This window comes from Echinops telfairi, unplaced genomic scaffold, assembly GCF_000313985.2.
Source record: "Echinops telfairi isolate 266 unplaced genomic scaffold, ASM31398v2 ScPeMD7_7468;HRSCAF=8506_2, whole genome shotgun sequence".
NCBI lineage: Eukaryota > Metazoa > Chordata > Mammalia > Afrosoricida > Tenrecidae > Echinops > Echinops telfairi.
This window is the reverse complement of record NW_022111371.1, coordinates 633,676-646,572: the sequence shown is the minus strand read 5'-3', so window position 1 is coordinate 646,572 and position 12,897 is coordinate 633,676. Positions and strand designations below refer to the sequence as shown.

Genomic DNA, 12,897 nt, shown 5'->3' with positions numbered 1-12,897 from the left:
AAAAAAACTGAAAAATGTTTTCAGTATTCATATTATAGAATTTGTGTATGTCTATGCTACTGCGTGGTATAGGTTGACATTCTAAATGTAGCATTAGCTTGTCATTAATGGTAAGGATAATTTTTTTAAAATGCGATTTTCAGCTTTGAATACATTAAAACCCAAGTGAAACAAAATACACACGTGTTTCTCATTAAACCGCTTGCTGAACAATAAGTTAAGTCATGGAAAAATCAGAATTCTTTTCTAATTCGAAACCTTCTAACCTATTTTTCATTGGTAGCAGAATAAAATCTATCCAAGTATTATACTAATGAGATTCACGGAATACCTGCAATTACCAAGAGGTTTCATTAGCTGCTTTAAAACTTTCGTGGGAGCTGTCTGATAAATGAGGTGTTTGAGAGGTTAGCATATTTCAATAATATTCGAATTTATGAAACCCCTTCCCACAATATCCCTCACGTTCCAATGAATGAATGTGACATCACACTTGCAACTGCTTTATTCGAATGTGTTTCCTCTGAGAGGAGGGAGAGGAGGGATGGACTGGCTTACAGAGTCAGTGAAGATAAACAGCTTCTAATAAAAACTGGCACACGTTTAACTTGACCAGTGCAAGTGAATGGACAGAGTATTTTAAAGCCCCAATTGTTCCGAAACTAACTTAAAACAGAAGCCACTCTTTTTTGTTATTATTTCCCTGTATTTCCCACAAAATGTGCTGCAACTGGCATCTAAATAGTTTCTTTGCATGGTGAACTGAAACATCTTGAATGCTCAAACTGTATTTTTATGAGTGCCTGGGGACCCTAAATTTTAGTGGTCTATTAAATGCCAGCAATTTCATGCTGCCTTGCATAAAACAGCATTCACATATTAGAGTACAGAAGTTCCACAGCTACATTATACTTCTGTTCCAACTTGCAAACAAAACACTCTGGCAGAGTCTAATCAAAATAATATTTTTTAAAATAATCCTTCCCAATCTTTTCACATTTAGTTAATACATTATCTGCTGACAAATGGACAGTGTTGGATTTCTTTTCAATGTTTTAGAATTTTAAAAGCAAGTATAGTTTATCTCTGGAAAATGTATAGTAGCCCAAAAAGGAAGGGGGGTGGGGGTGGCATTAGTTCTTTTTTTTTTTTCCTCACACCCACAGTCAGTATGCCTCCAGGGTAGCTGCTGATGAAAGTTCGCTTCCCCAAACTAGATTTATTGATTGTTTGTATTTCCATACAGCCACAAATTCTCTTACACAATTCAGCATTGTGTCTCTTATTGTAAGATTTGCACAATCTTCTGTGTTAAAATTTTTAGTCTCTTACCTGGCAAGGTTATCCTTCTCAAAAAGAAATCCAGTCCTATAGTTTGTTTGTACTCTTTCGCAAATGTCTCTTGAGCAAAGTACGTAACTAAAGAAGTCTAAAAAAAATTGAAGTACAGAATATCAGAATTAATTTATGTTTTAGAAAATGTTAGCACAAAAACATTACTCAATTTCATTTAAGAAGCTTAACACATACACAGCCATTAACCCAAGAAGCAATGGGAAGCAGTTCCAAACAGTTACACAGCAAGGGAGAGCAGAGCCGTAAATCGCACAGGCCAATTGTGATGGGGGCACGATGGGGGGAAAGAAGAGGGCAATGCTAATCCTGATTGTCAAGTTCATTCTCCCGACTGTGAAACAAAATTTAAGATTTATTAGTAGGAAAAATTAAAAGAGCATGGTTCAAGATCTTGAACTATGAAGAATTCTAAATTTCACTTCCAAGGCTAAATATCAAAAGTAGCCTATGCTCCTGATAATAAGAACAATTACAAAATAAGGAGAGCCTGCTTACTGAATGCCTATTTTTCCCCCCACCACGGGAAGCATCTTTTAAATGTCTCAGTTTTGTTCCTATTAAAGATACTAAATAAAAATGAGTCTGTAGGATAGCTGATAATAGACCTTGGTACTCTTATGATTAATGTGAAGCAGATAACGTAAGTGGCTTCCAGGCCAAGAATCAGAGTGACAAAATTACAAGGGCATTATAACCAGAGCAGATAGGCATCAACTTTTTAAAATGAAAATCCAAGTGTTATTAGGGAGGGAAAAAGCCCTGGTGTTTTCTGTAAGAGGGTCACTTCCTAACCAAGCAGAATCAACATCCACACGAGCCAACACAATAGTTCAGAGAGGTCCCTAAACATTTTCAATGCATTATTAGTATTAATTAATAATTAATTCTTCCCAAGAAAAGAAAAAGCAGTCTTACTACGCATTTATGTTCATCAAGAGAGGTTTTTCAAAAAGCTAAGAGAAAGTAGCCCTCAAAAAAAAAAAAGTTAAAACGAGATGTCAGCTCTTAAAATAATGAAAAATAAGGTAAGTTGTCAAGATCCCGTATCATAGTTCATTAGGATGTAATAAGAGCAATGGGAAAAGAACCTGGGCCCTAATTACAATTCCTTCAAAGAAGACTTAAAATTCCTTTTGACTTAAGAACCAGAATTTTTACACAAATAGTCATTTGGGCACCCTAACTCCAAATTTTTACATACGGCAATATTCAGTATTTAAAGTTAATTTCTAGAATGGTTGGCCAAATGTTTATTGAGCATTACTATCTGAAAGGTGTTCTGTTAACATTATCAACCAACCGCATGGCACCAGAGGGAAAACAGATCTGACTTCCTCAAAGCTTACAGCAACAAGATCAAAACTGAAAGAGCAGGATAAAAAAAGGTAAGCATTCCTTTTTAAAGTCTTTTGGTTTTCGTGTAACCTTAAGAGTACCACGGAACTGGTTTAAGAGAGCACAAAAGCAGTTCTAGAGGAAACTATCCCGCTCACATCAGATAGTACAGAGTGTTTACTGTGTGGGTGCCTGAATTGCTTTCAGAAGTCAGAGTGACTCTCAAGGCACAGGTAACATCATCATGCGGTCATTTCTAAGGTAATTTTTCACTTTCATTTAAGATTCTCAACTTGGTATTTTCCTACTAATTTCAAAGAAAATCTATAGTTTTTGAAACTTTGGAATAGCACACCTTCACATTTTTGAGGCAGATATAAAGCAAGCATTTTCCATTGAAATAAAATACCAAAGGTATAGCCCACCAGCAACGGGGGACTCTAAGGGGGTTCTTACCACAGCATCTCCTGACCTGTTGCCAGGGACGGACACCTTCCTCTCCAGATAACTGACTGTGCCATCTCGCACATTCAGCACTTTCTCTGTACACATGCCCTAGTTAAATTAAATAATCACACAACGTGAACAAGCCTCCATCATACCTAGAATATTTTTATCTGAGTCTCATTTTTGTTTGAAGAAAAATGTGCTAACAATTTTTAGTCATACTACATGTACTTACACAAAAAAAGACCCCATCGAGGCAGGTTTTTTCATATACAAAATCGTATCAATATGCAATATAATCAATAAGTATGAATCAGAACAGGGCAAAACGAACACTTTGTTTCTAGGGAAGAGGAGTTAAATATTCCTGGGGAAACTATCAGTGGCCATGGCCGTTCTCCACTGCTTCTGTCAGTACAGATTGAGAAGTGCCCACCATTAGAATGAGCAAGAAAACAATGCTAGCAAAAATGGCCAGAAATTAAATCAGGATACAGACAAGGGTGAAGAGGACCCAGGTGGAGAGGGGGCCGGGAATGGGAAGGCTAGTAGCTACCAATAATTGAGGAGCTGAATGGGAGTTGGGGGTTAAAATATAACATGAATAAAAAGGCAGACTCCAGTCATTTAGCTACTATGGTGTACAAAGGGATTATTTGATCAAAACAATGAAGACGAAGCCAGCACAGCAGAATACCACCACTATGATATGCACAAGGGTAGTTAGTCCTCAGTGAACCGTGTGGAAATGTTTAAATGAAGCTCTCTTCTACACTGGACAGAATTTCAAGGAGGTCTTAAAATACACGTAGACTACCCAACATGGGAGAACTCTGTACGATCAAGTTAAATGAAAAACTCTATATAAAATTAGGAACGATTTTCAACTAACCCCAGTATACCAGGACCCCCACTATTGGCAATTTGATTTGGTCTCCTAGCGACCCTACAGGCTAGTATAGACCTGCCAGGCAGGGTCTCCCAGGCTATAACCTTTATGGAAGTAGACTCCCATATCTTTCTCCCTCAGAGCGACTTGAGGATTCAAACCACCAGGCTTTCAGTTAACAGCCAGGGCTTCTAACCACCGCACCCTCAAGGCTCCTATTACCTGTTGAATAGCAGAGAACTACGGGGGGAAACAAAGAAGCCAGAGACATGATGGAGTGTAGGAGGGTCAGTTCTCCAGTTTCTATATGAGTGCATCCGTAATTTTTACACGTTATTATGTCAAGCAGGAAATAAACTCCTATGGATACGATTTAGTAAATGTTTTAGGTGTCCTTCAAACGGAAATCTAAGTTCTCAGAAAAACTATCAAAATATAACTCCTCCCCACCCCCAAGTAAAGTGTTAGGAATGATATTGTATGGTTTATAACAATCCACCCATACAAAGGTGGTTTTGGAGTGTCCAAAAACCCATCTACTGTCGCATAACAGAAAATGATCCCAAGTTCTCTTCCCGTCCTTGTGCCCCCCACCCCATGCACACATACTCCCCGCCCCACCCACCCCAGCCCCCCAAGATGAAAGGTAACCAGAGCCCAAGGAGTTGCTTTCCGGAGCAATAAAAATCAGTCACAATGTATCCAGCAAGGCAGGAAACCATTAACCAAATACCCCAAACAACAGAATTACACCTGTCCCCTCGGGCCTAAAAATCTCCCATCTCAGCGTGCTGCCCGCTGCCAAGGGAGGCTGTCACTCCAGAAATCTGCTGGAAGGTGGGAGCAATTCGCACCCCGCACTGGAACACTGAAGGGGGGGGACACACTTTGGCAAGACTCCATGAAATAGACAGAAAGGGAAGGTGTGACGGCACCTTGAGGAAGGTCTTAGCTCCCTTTTTTTTTTTTTTTTTTGGGGGGGGGGGGGCCACAGAGCTCTTTGACAGCCAATGGCTTCCCTGAGCAGGTACCAGGCAAGGTCGCTTCCAGGTCCCCAGACCCGGGTTAAGAACCCTGCCCTGGAGGTCACGTCTGGCTGGCTGGAGGGCACTGCTTGCTTCCTTCTAGCGCCCCCTCCATCTGGCCCGCAGCTTCACCAGAAAATAACAGGTGAGTACATGCGTGCGCTGTCAGGAGCTGAGTGGAGACCCTGAGAGCAGCCGCTAACGTTTACGGCGGGGTGTCACCCCACGCCCTGGAAGTGCCCCCCAAATCCATGCTGCGGAGGGGGCACAAGAGGTTTGGTGACCCTCACCCCCGGAAGGAAGCCGGGGTCAAATGGCTTGGCAGATCCTTGCCAGTTCTGGAAAGCTGCCCTGCGAAACGAGGCTGTCCGAGCCTTGGGAAGGTGAAGGAGGTATTTGTGATCGGCAAGTTGGGAAGTGACTTTTTTCCTTTTTTATTTATTTTTCGGCGGGGGGGATCCTGGGGGGAGATGGGTGCACAGCCCTAGTCCGCGTCCGCCGGGCACCCGCTTCGGGTCCCGCTCCCAGGCACCGCCGGGTGGGCTCGGGCCTAAGAGCTCCGGCCGGGCTCCGGGTACCAGGTGACCCCCGGCGGCGGGCGGAAGCCGAGAGACGCCGGGCCACGCCCGGGCTCCCGCAGGCCCAGCACGGCGGGCCGGTGCGAGGACTGACCTTCCCGGAGGTGCCGTCCCCCAACACGACGATTTTCAGTTGCCGGTCCTGGCTCTCCTCCTCAGAGTCCGACATGATGTCCCGGGAAGCAGGCCCGCCCCCTGCCCGAGATGGAGGGCAGAGCGGCGGGAACGGGCCTCCGGGGGCGGGGGAGGAGAGAAAAGGCGGCCCTGCAGGCAGGACCCCCCGCCCCGGGGCTATCCGCGGCGGTTGGTGGGATCCGGGGCGAATCACTCGCCGGGAGCCATCTTGCCCGCCTCCCGGCCTCCCCGCCCCCTGCGCGCTACGTCGGTACGTGCCCCTGTCTTCTGGCCAACCCGCGCCGACCGCGAACCCTCCGGGCGAGCTGCACCACTCGTCGCACAGCCGCAGGGGTGCTTCCCAGACAGCAAGTCGAAACGCGTCGCTCCCTTGCGTAGACCGTTGGATAGAGGAAAAGCTACCGTATTCAGTTAAAAATAGGCGGAAATATGATAATGGAGTGTCTCGCCTGGGTTCTCTGAAAGTCCTGTGTTTCCTGCCCTACTGTAGACTGTCCCTCAGACGAATGGTTCAGTCCAGAGTTGGAGGGGCGGGGAGACGCCTGGACGGCGTGCTGCGGTTGCCATGGATGCAGGTAGTGGGCGGGGCGGCGTGGGGGCGGGGCCTGTCTCTGGGTACCCGGGACGCTCGTTACCTGGCAGAGCGGGCCGCAGACCCGTCTGCCCTCGGGAAGTCTCAGCCCCGGGGAGACCGAGCCCGAGCTGCGGCCACTGCGGAGTCGGAAAGAGCCGGTGCTTGTGTCGGGCGCCGCGGGACAAAGAAGCTGCAGTAGCAGCCACGAGTGTAATGAAGGCAATGCGAGCTTTGAACCTGGCGCAGTCTCTGCTTTTCGCGCTCGCAAACCCTTGTCTTCCTGCCTGGTCCACGGAGAATCCGATGATTCCATTCATTAGGCATGCCTCCCTCACAGCACGGATGTTGGCCAGAGATGCCTGAGGATCAAAAGCGGAGTCCACGCGATTTTTCACAATCACACGTTATTTGCCTTCTTCACGTTCTTTCTCAAGTAAGCAGAGCGAGTGGGGACGATGCAGGACTATATGACGTCATCACTCGGGCAGCTAGGGGAATGCGTGCCCTGATTTTCTGCTTAAACATTGCTCATAAGATTCTCAATGCAGTCATGACAGCTAGATGGGGGCAGTGGTAAAATTCTCAACCTTCCATAGGAGAAGCCTGGGTTCAACCCCTTGCCAATGACCCACACATGCAAGCCACCGCCTGTCAATCAATGCAGGCTTTGGCTGACTCCGAACGAGTTGCAGCTGAGCTTCCAGATCAAGACGGACTAGGAAGAAAGGCCTAGTTATCTCCTGAAAATAAAGCAGCCAATGGAAATGACTCACTGCCTGCCATGGATTCAGAACGACCTCCTCGGACAGGGTAGAACTGCTCCTGTTGGCATTATCTTGTAAAGTTGAAGGTCTAAACACTCTGTGACCCAGAAATTCAGCTCCTAGGTAAGTACTCTATGAAATTGCATGCACAATGTACCAGGAGACATGTGCCACAATTTTCATAGATTTGTTTTCATTAGAAAAAAATAGCCAAAGGCATTCATCAGCAGAATGGATCCAATTTTGGCATAGTTACACAGGAAATACTTTACAGCAGAGAAAAAGAATGAATGACAACCACATGGATTCATCCTAGAAACATAATATTGAGCGGAGAAAGCTAATGCCAAAAGACTACATACATGTGTTGCTGTTGGGTGTCCTCAAGGCAATTCCAGTTCATAACAATCATATGTACTATAGAACAAAACACTACCCAGCCCTGTGCCATCCTCAGAATCACTATGTTTGAGTCAATAATTGTAGAAGCTATGTCAAACATCTCGTTGAAGGTCTCCCACTACTTCGCTGATACTCTGCTTTACCAAGCATGATGCTCTTCTCAAAAGCTAGAAAAGGAAATCCTAAAAGAAATTGATGGCTGTGAATTCTTTTGTTGACAAGGAGCATTCACTATTTGGTGGACTGCCAGAAGAATAAACAAAAGATGAATTGACACAAGGCCTACAACAACGGGCTCAAACATGAATGACCACACAGGGTGACTCAGGATGCAACAATGTTTCCTTCTGTTGTACTAATAGGGTCTCTGTGAATCAAAATAGTCCCAACACCACCTAACAACAACAACATTCTGCAACAATGACAATGAATTGATTTCTACTTGGTATAACATGCAAGATGGTCATCAAGATATTGAATTTGAAAAGCTATGCTCCATGATTCCACTTCCGTAAAGTTCATAAAGTAACCTCTGGTATTAAGTCTAGGATGTATGTATGGATTGTAATAAGAGTTGTATGAACCCCCAATAAAATGATTTTTTTAAATAAATAAAAGTCTAAATGATTGCATGTAAAGACGGAAAAGAGTGTGGTGATTGGGAGAGGGACATGAGAGAAAAGGACTTGGAATATCGGCAGTATTTCAGTCCTTGATCTCAGTAAGGAGTTGCGTGGGTCCACCCATCCTTCTAATAATTCATTGAAATACACTCGAGTTTTAAGCAATTTTCAGGATGTTACTTATAAATTAAAATTCTACCTATATGCCTATTATCACTGACAGTAAATGCATTGTAAAGTAAGCCTAGAATCATATAAACCAAATGTTTAATAGCCGTTAACATAGATTACAGAGAACTATCATGTTCCATGCTAGACATTCCTGGATATTGTATGTAAATAAAATCCAGGAATGTCTAACATGTCTATATATATATACACTCTGAGAGTGAATCTGAAAACAAAAATGATGCGAAAATAGGTGAATAACAACATCCGGCTAATAGTTACCAACAGTCATTTCACATGTGATTAGTCAATTCCACTAGAAAGCCTGTGAGTTTCATAATCATCTGAAAGTCTTTGTTGGAAAAGAGAAAAACTACTGTTGTTTGTAATGGAGCTGGTTTGTAAGCCGCCATTCCCAGCTGTCCACAGTTCCGCCTCATTGACTGGGGATGTGCTTCGTTGATTCTGAAAGCAGAGCTCCAGACAAAACCAAAAATCTTTAGGGCAGGAGAGTTTGCCAATCACCTCCACAGCTGTGAAAACTACACCTCCCACAACCTACCAGCAGGTCTGACATGGTTAAACAAGGTAATATGTGTGAAAGTGCTTTGAAAGATAGGAGCTGTGGTACAAATGCTAAATATTACTGGAGGCATGATTGTGGATGAGTTTGGAGTGAGGACTACTCTGAATTACCCCATTCCACTGAGTGGCACAAATATTCTCCAAAGTCTAAGACTTTTTTTAGTCTCCTCTGAAACCCTGTTTCAACAACTCTTGTCTACTGCATACCAGTACCCTTTTGGTTTCCACTTATCTGTGCTGTTAAATTCCATTTTGAGGTGATCAAACACATGACATACTCTCAAAAAGTATTATCTTAGATCACCTTGAGATGACACTTCCCAAAAATGAGTCCTTTGGGACATTGTTGTTAGATGTCCTCTAGTTAGTTCTGACTTGGATTTTTGTGGGGATGGCACGGGACCATGCAGTGTTTTGTTCTTCTGTGCATAGGGTCACTATGGGTCAAAGCCGACTCCATGGCACCTAGCAGAAACAGTTTATTCATATCTAAGAACCCATTGTCAAAAAATAGATCATAAAGCATTACCCCTTTGTTTGCTTCTGACGTTTTTGTCATTTTGGTTAATCCATTTTGAGTTACAATAGGATCCAGCAATTTGACTCCTCAACTCTTCAAGATGTTAGTATTTGTTATGTTTGTCTTTCATTAGAGCTTTCTGGACATTGGGACCGCTTTTTTCCTACAGTTCACCTGTTATAATGAGATCTACTTGAGAAGTGATCAAATTTCTGCTTCTCACACTTACAAACTTCCCCTTTAAAAACCATGCTGTCCTTCAGGGACTGGTCTCTCCTGACAACATGTCCAAAGTATGTAAAATAAAAGTAGGACACGTGAATACACCACTATATGCAAGGATGAGGTAGAACACACAAGGGACAAAATTAGGAAAATTCCTCAGACATACTCAAACCCCTCAAGGGAACAAGTTGCCAAACTTAAGGGATCAGGATCAGAGTCTTTGGGGGACACCAAGTTTAATAGGTATGACATAGTTCGGAAAGACAAAGTTCGACATTGTAATTTGGCAAGTAGTGGCTGGGGTCTTCAAAGCTCATGGGCTGTCATCTAAGTTACCACTGTTTTTCTCTCCCCATCCAGAGAGAAGAAAAGTGATGACAATCAAGACACAAGGGAGGGAATGGTATCAGAGCTTCCATTCTGAATACTGGTTGGCAGATGACGATGGTGGACAGGTGCAGCCCAAAATCCATGTGCAGGGTCCCCACATGGATTACGCCCCCAGTGAATTCCCTCTGACCATAGTCAAGGGATGCCAATAGCCTGGTCATCAGACAGAGTCCCGCACGGTCGATTATATCAGAGGTCCTTAGGTGAAAATGTAACACCTTATCATTAGATCTCCCTTTCGACTCATTTTAAAGTTTCAGTTTTTAATATATTCTGCTTTCTTCTCTATTAAAGCTTTCCTCTCTTTTGTCATTGTTGGGTTTTGTTTATTTGTGTTTTATATGGTTTTCTGCATGTGAAATCTAGGAGAGGTAAATCGATAGAGATGGGACATGGATTCATAGCTACCTAGGGGCATGGCACGGGAGGCTTGGGGAAAATGGGGAGCTAAGAACCATAAGAGCAGAACATGTCCTGAAATTGATTGTGGTGATGATCGCACAACTCTTCTTTATCTGACTGAATGATTAAATTGTATGCTATGTGATTTATATGCCAATAAAAGTACTAGTATGCCAATAAAAAGACATATGGACACATATATATCAGCCTCCATAACCTTGAGACCATAAGAACTAGATGGTGCCTGGTTACCACTACCAACTGCTCTGAAAAGGATCACGCTACAAGATCCTGGAATGAGTGGGACTATAAGGAAAGGTGAAGCGAAAAGAAAAAAAATCAGAAGATGAGAAACTAAAAACAAAAACTGACTAGCATGGAGTCAATTCTGACTCATAGTAACCCTACAGGACAGAGAAGGACTGCATGTGTACCCTTCTGAGACTGGAAAGCTTATGGGAGTAGAAAGCCCGTCTTCCGCCCGCAGAATGGCTGGTGGTCTCAAAATGGTGACCCTGAGGCTAGCCGCCCAATGCATAGCCCACTATGCCCCTTTCAGAAAGAGAGAATGTGGTTAAAATGTTAAAAATAAGTAAAAGAGGAACCCTCAAATCTTAATGGTATTAGCAATATGTTATTTCTTAGATACACAGACATTCTATTGTTATTGTTATCCAATATACCTTACATATGCTTTTTCATATGCATTGTACATATCACCTTATTTTTTTTTATCACCTTATTTTTTTGAAAGTATATTTTATTTTATTTTACTGCCAACCGTTTTATTGGCAAGTAATTTACACATCATACAATGCAATAGTTAATCACTCAATCATATCAAGGAGAATTGTACAATCACCTGCACATACACCTAATTTTTAAAAGAATTAAAAGTGACTATAAAATTGACTTTACACTAACAATCATTCTATCAATCAGCTGCTAGATTATTTTTAGCACGAAGCAAGCTTATTTCTCATCAATCTGTATACCGTTAGGAAAGTAGTGGAGCCCTGGCGGCCTAGTGGATGCACATTGTCCTGCTAACCACAAGGGCAGCAGTTTGAAACCACTAGCCATTCCGGAGAGAAAGAGGAGCCTTTCTACCCCTGTAAACAGTCCCAGTCTCAGAAACTCACAGGGCCAATTCTATTCTGCCCAATATGGTTGTTGTGAGTCAGAATCGACTGGTTAGCAGGGAGTAAGAGAAAACAATCTTTCAGTAAGGAATACGTTTTCCGCATGATATCCTATATATACTGGTCATAGTCTCAATCGGTGTTCTTATCAGAAAAGTGCAAGAGATTACACACTTAAGTGTTACTTTCAAACCTTATCAGGTGTGTGTGGGTCTGTGTTTCCTTGGTATCAGGGCAGTTCATTAGAGCTGGAACCCTAACCACACAGCATTTTTGCCCACTATTTATATTCATTCCTTACTTAGGTAAAGTAAATCCCACACTTTCCTAGTGGGGTTAAGGTCAAGACTCTGAGGGGAGCCACTCCTTCCTAATTAGTTCCCCAGACTCCTCTTCCTCTGCCTTCCCTCCTTTAAATGGCCACAGTAGTCTAAAAAAAAAATTTTTTTTTAATGTGTGGAGTCCTAATCCCCCTGATAAATGAGTCCCTGCCCAGGCAGCTGGTGGCCAGGAGGCACCCCTGGCTGTGCTGCAATTATGTGGAGGCTCTCGGGTCACACCTGAAGCACTTGAGGGGAAAATCCCCGGCCCTGAGCTCCACTGTGTGACTCGCTAAGCAGCAGCTCCGGGGTCTCACTCCCAAAACCCAAAATAGCGATATTCTTGTCCCACAGTGAGAAAGTCACCGAATGGTGGGAGCCCATGGGAAGGTCCCATGCTGGAGACTTAGGGGAAGGGTAAAAGGACAGAGTTTTTAGAGCAAAAAGACAATAGCCACCCTAGAAACCTTGAGATTAATGTCTCCATGGTTCAGTTAGGGGTCCTGGTGGCATAGTGGGTATGCACTGGACTGTGATCCTCCGGGTCAGCAGTTTGAAACCACCAGCTGCTCCCTGGGAGAACGGCAGGGTTTTCCACTCCCATAAAGGGTTACAGTCTGGCTTGTGAAAACGATTGTAAACGCTGCTTGATATGGTTGAAGTATAGAATGGTATGGTGTCTGGATTAGGTCCTAATGAAGTGGTTTGAAAGAAAAGAAAAAAAAAGATGGGGGAGTGTTACAGTCCCAGAAACCCAGAGGCACAATTTGACTCTCCAGGAGCCGACATCACCTCCTTAATGCTCCTAACGTCAGAGCTCCTGCATGAACCAAGGACCAATGACACTGTCTGGAGCCAGTCCCAACTGCCTTTTTTTAAATCATTTTATTGGGGGCTTGTACAGCCCTTATCACAATCGATACATAAGTTCATTGTGTCAAGCACATTCGTACATATGTTGCCATCATTTGCAAAACATTTTCTTTCTACTTGAGCCCTTGGTATCAGCTCATTTTC

At 43.4% G+C, this 12,897-nt stretch overlaps 1 protein-coding gene across 2 annotated transcripts in view; it reads right to left on the bottom strand.

Annotated features, from left to right (window-relative positions):
• The window catches only part of RAB28 (RAB28, member RAS oncogene family), a 74,819-nt gene extending 68,851 nt beyond the window's left edge, over positions 1-5,968 (bottom strand). The window contains exons 1-2 of one of the 2 annotated variants that reach the window (XM_004707758.3): positions 5,725-5,968; positions 1,333-1,429 (exon numbers count right to left, since the gene is read on the bottom strand). In XM_004707758.3, the coding sequence (XP_004707815.1) occupies positions 1,333-1,429; positions 5,725-5,799 (172 nt within the window). In that variant the 5' untranslated portion in view covers positions 5,800-5,968. The remainder of the gene's footprint in view (positions 1-1,332; positions 1,430-5,724) is intronic. The other variant, XM_004707757.3, reaches the window with a different exon arrangement.
• Between the last annotated feature and the right edge of the window lie 6,929 nt (positions 5,969-12,897).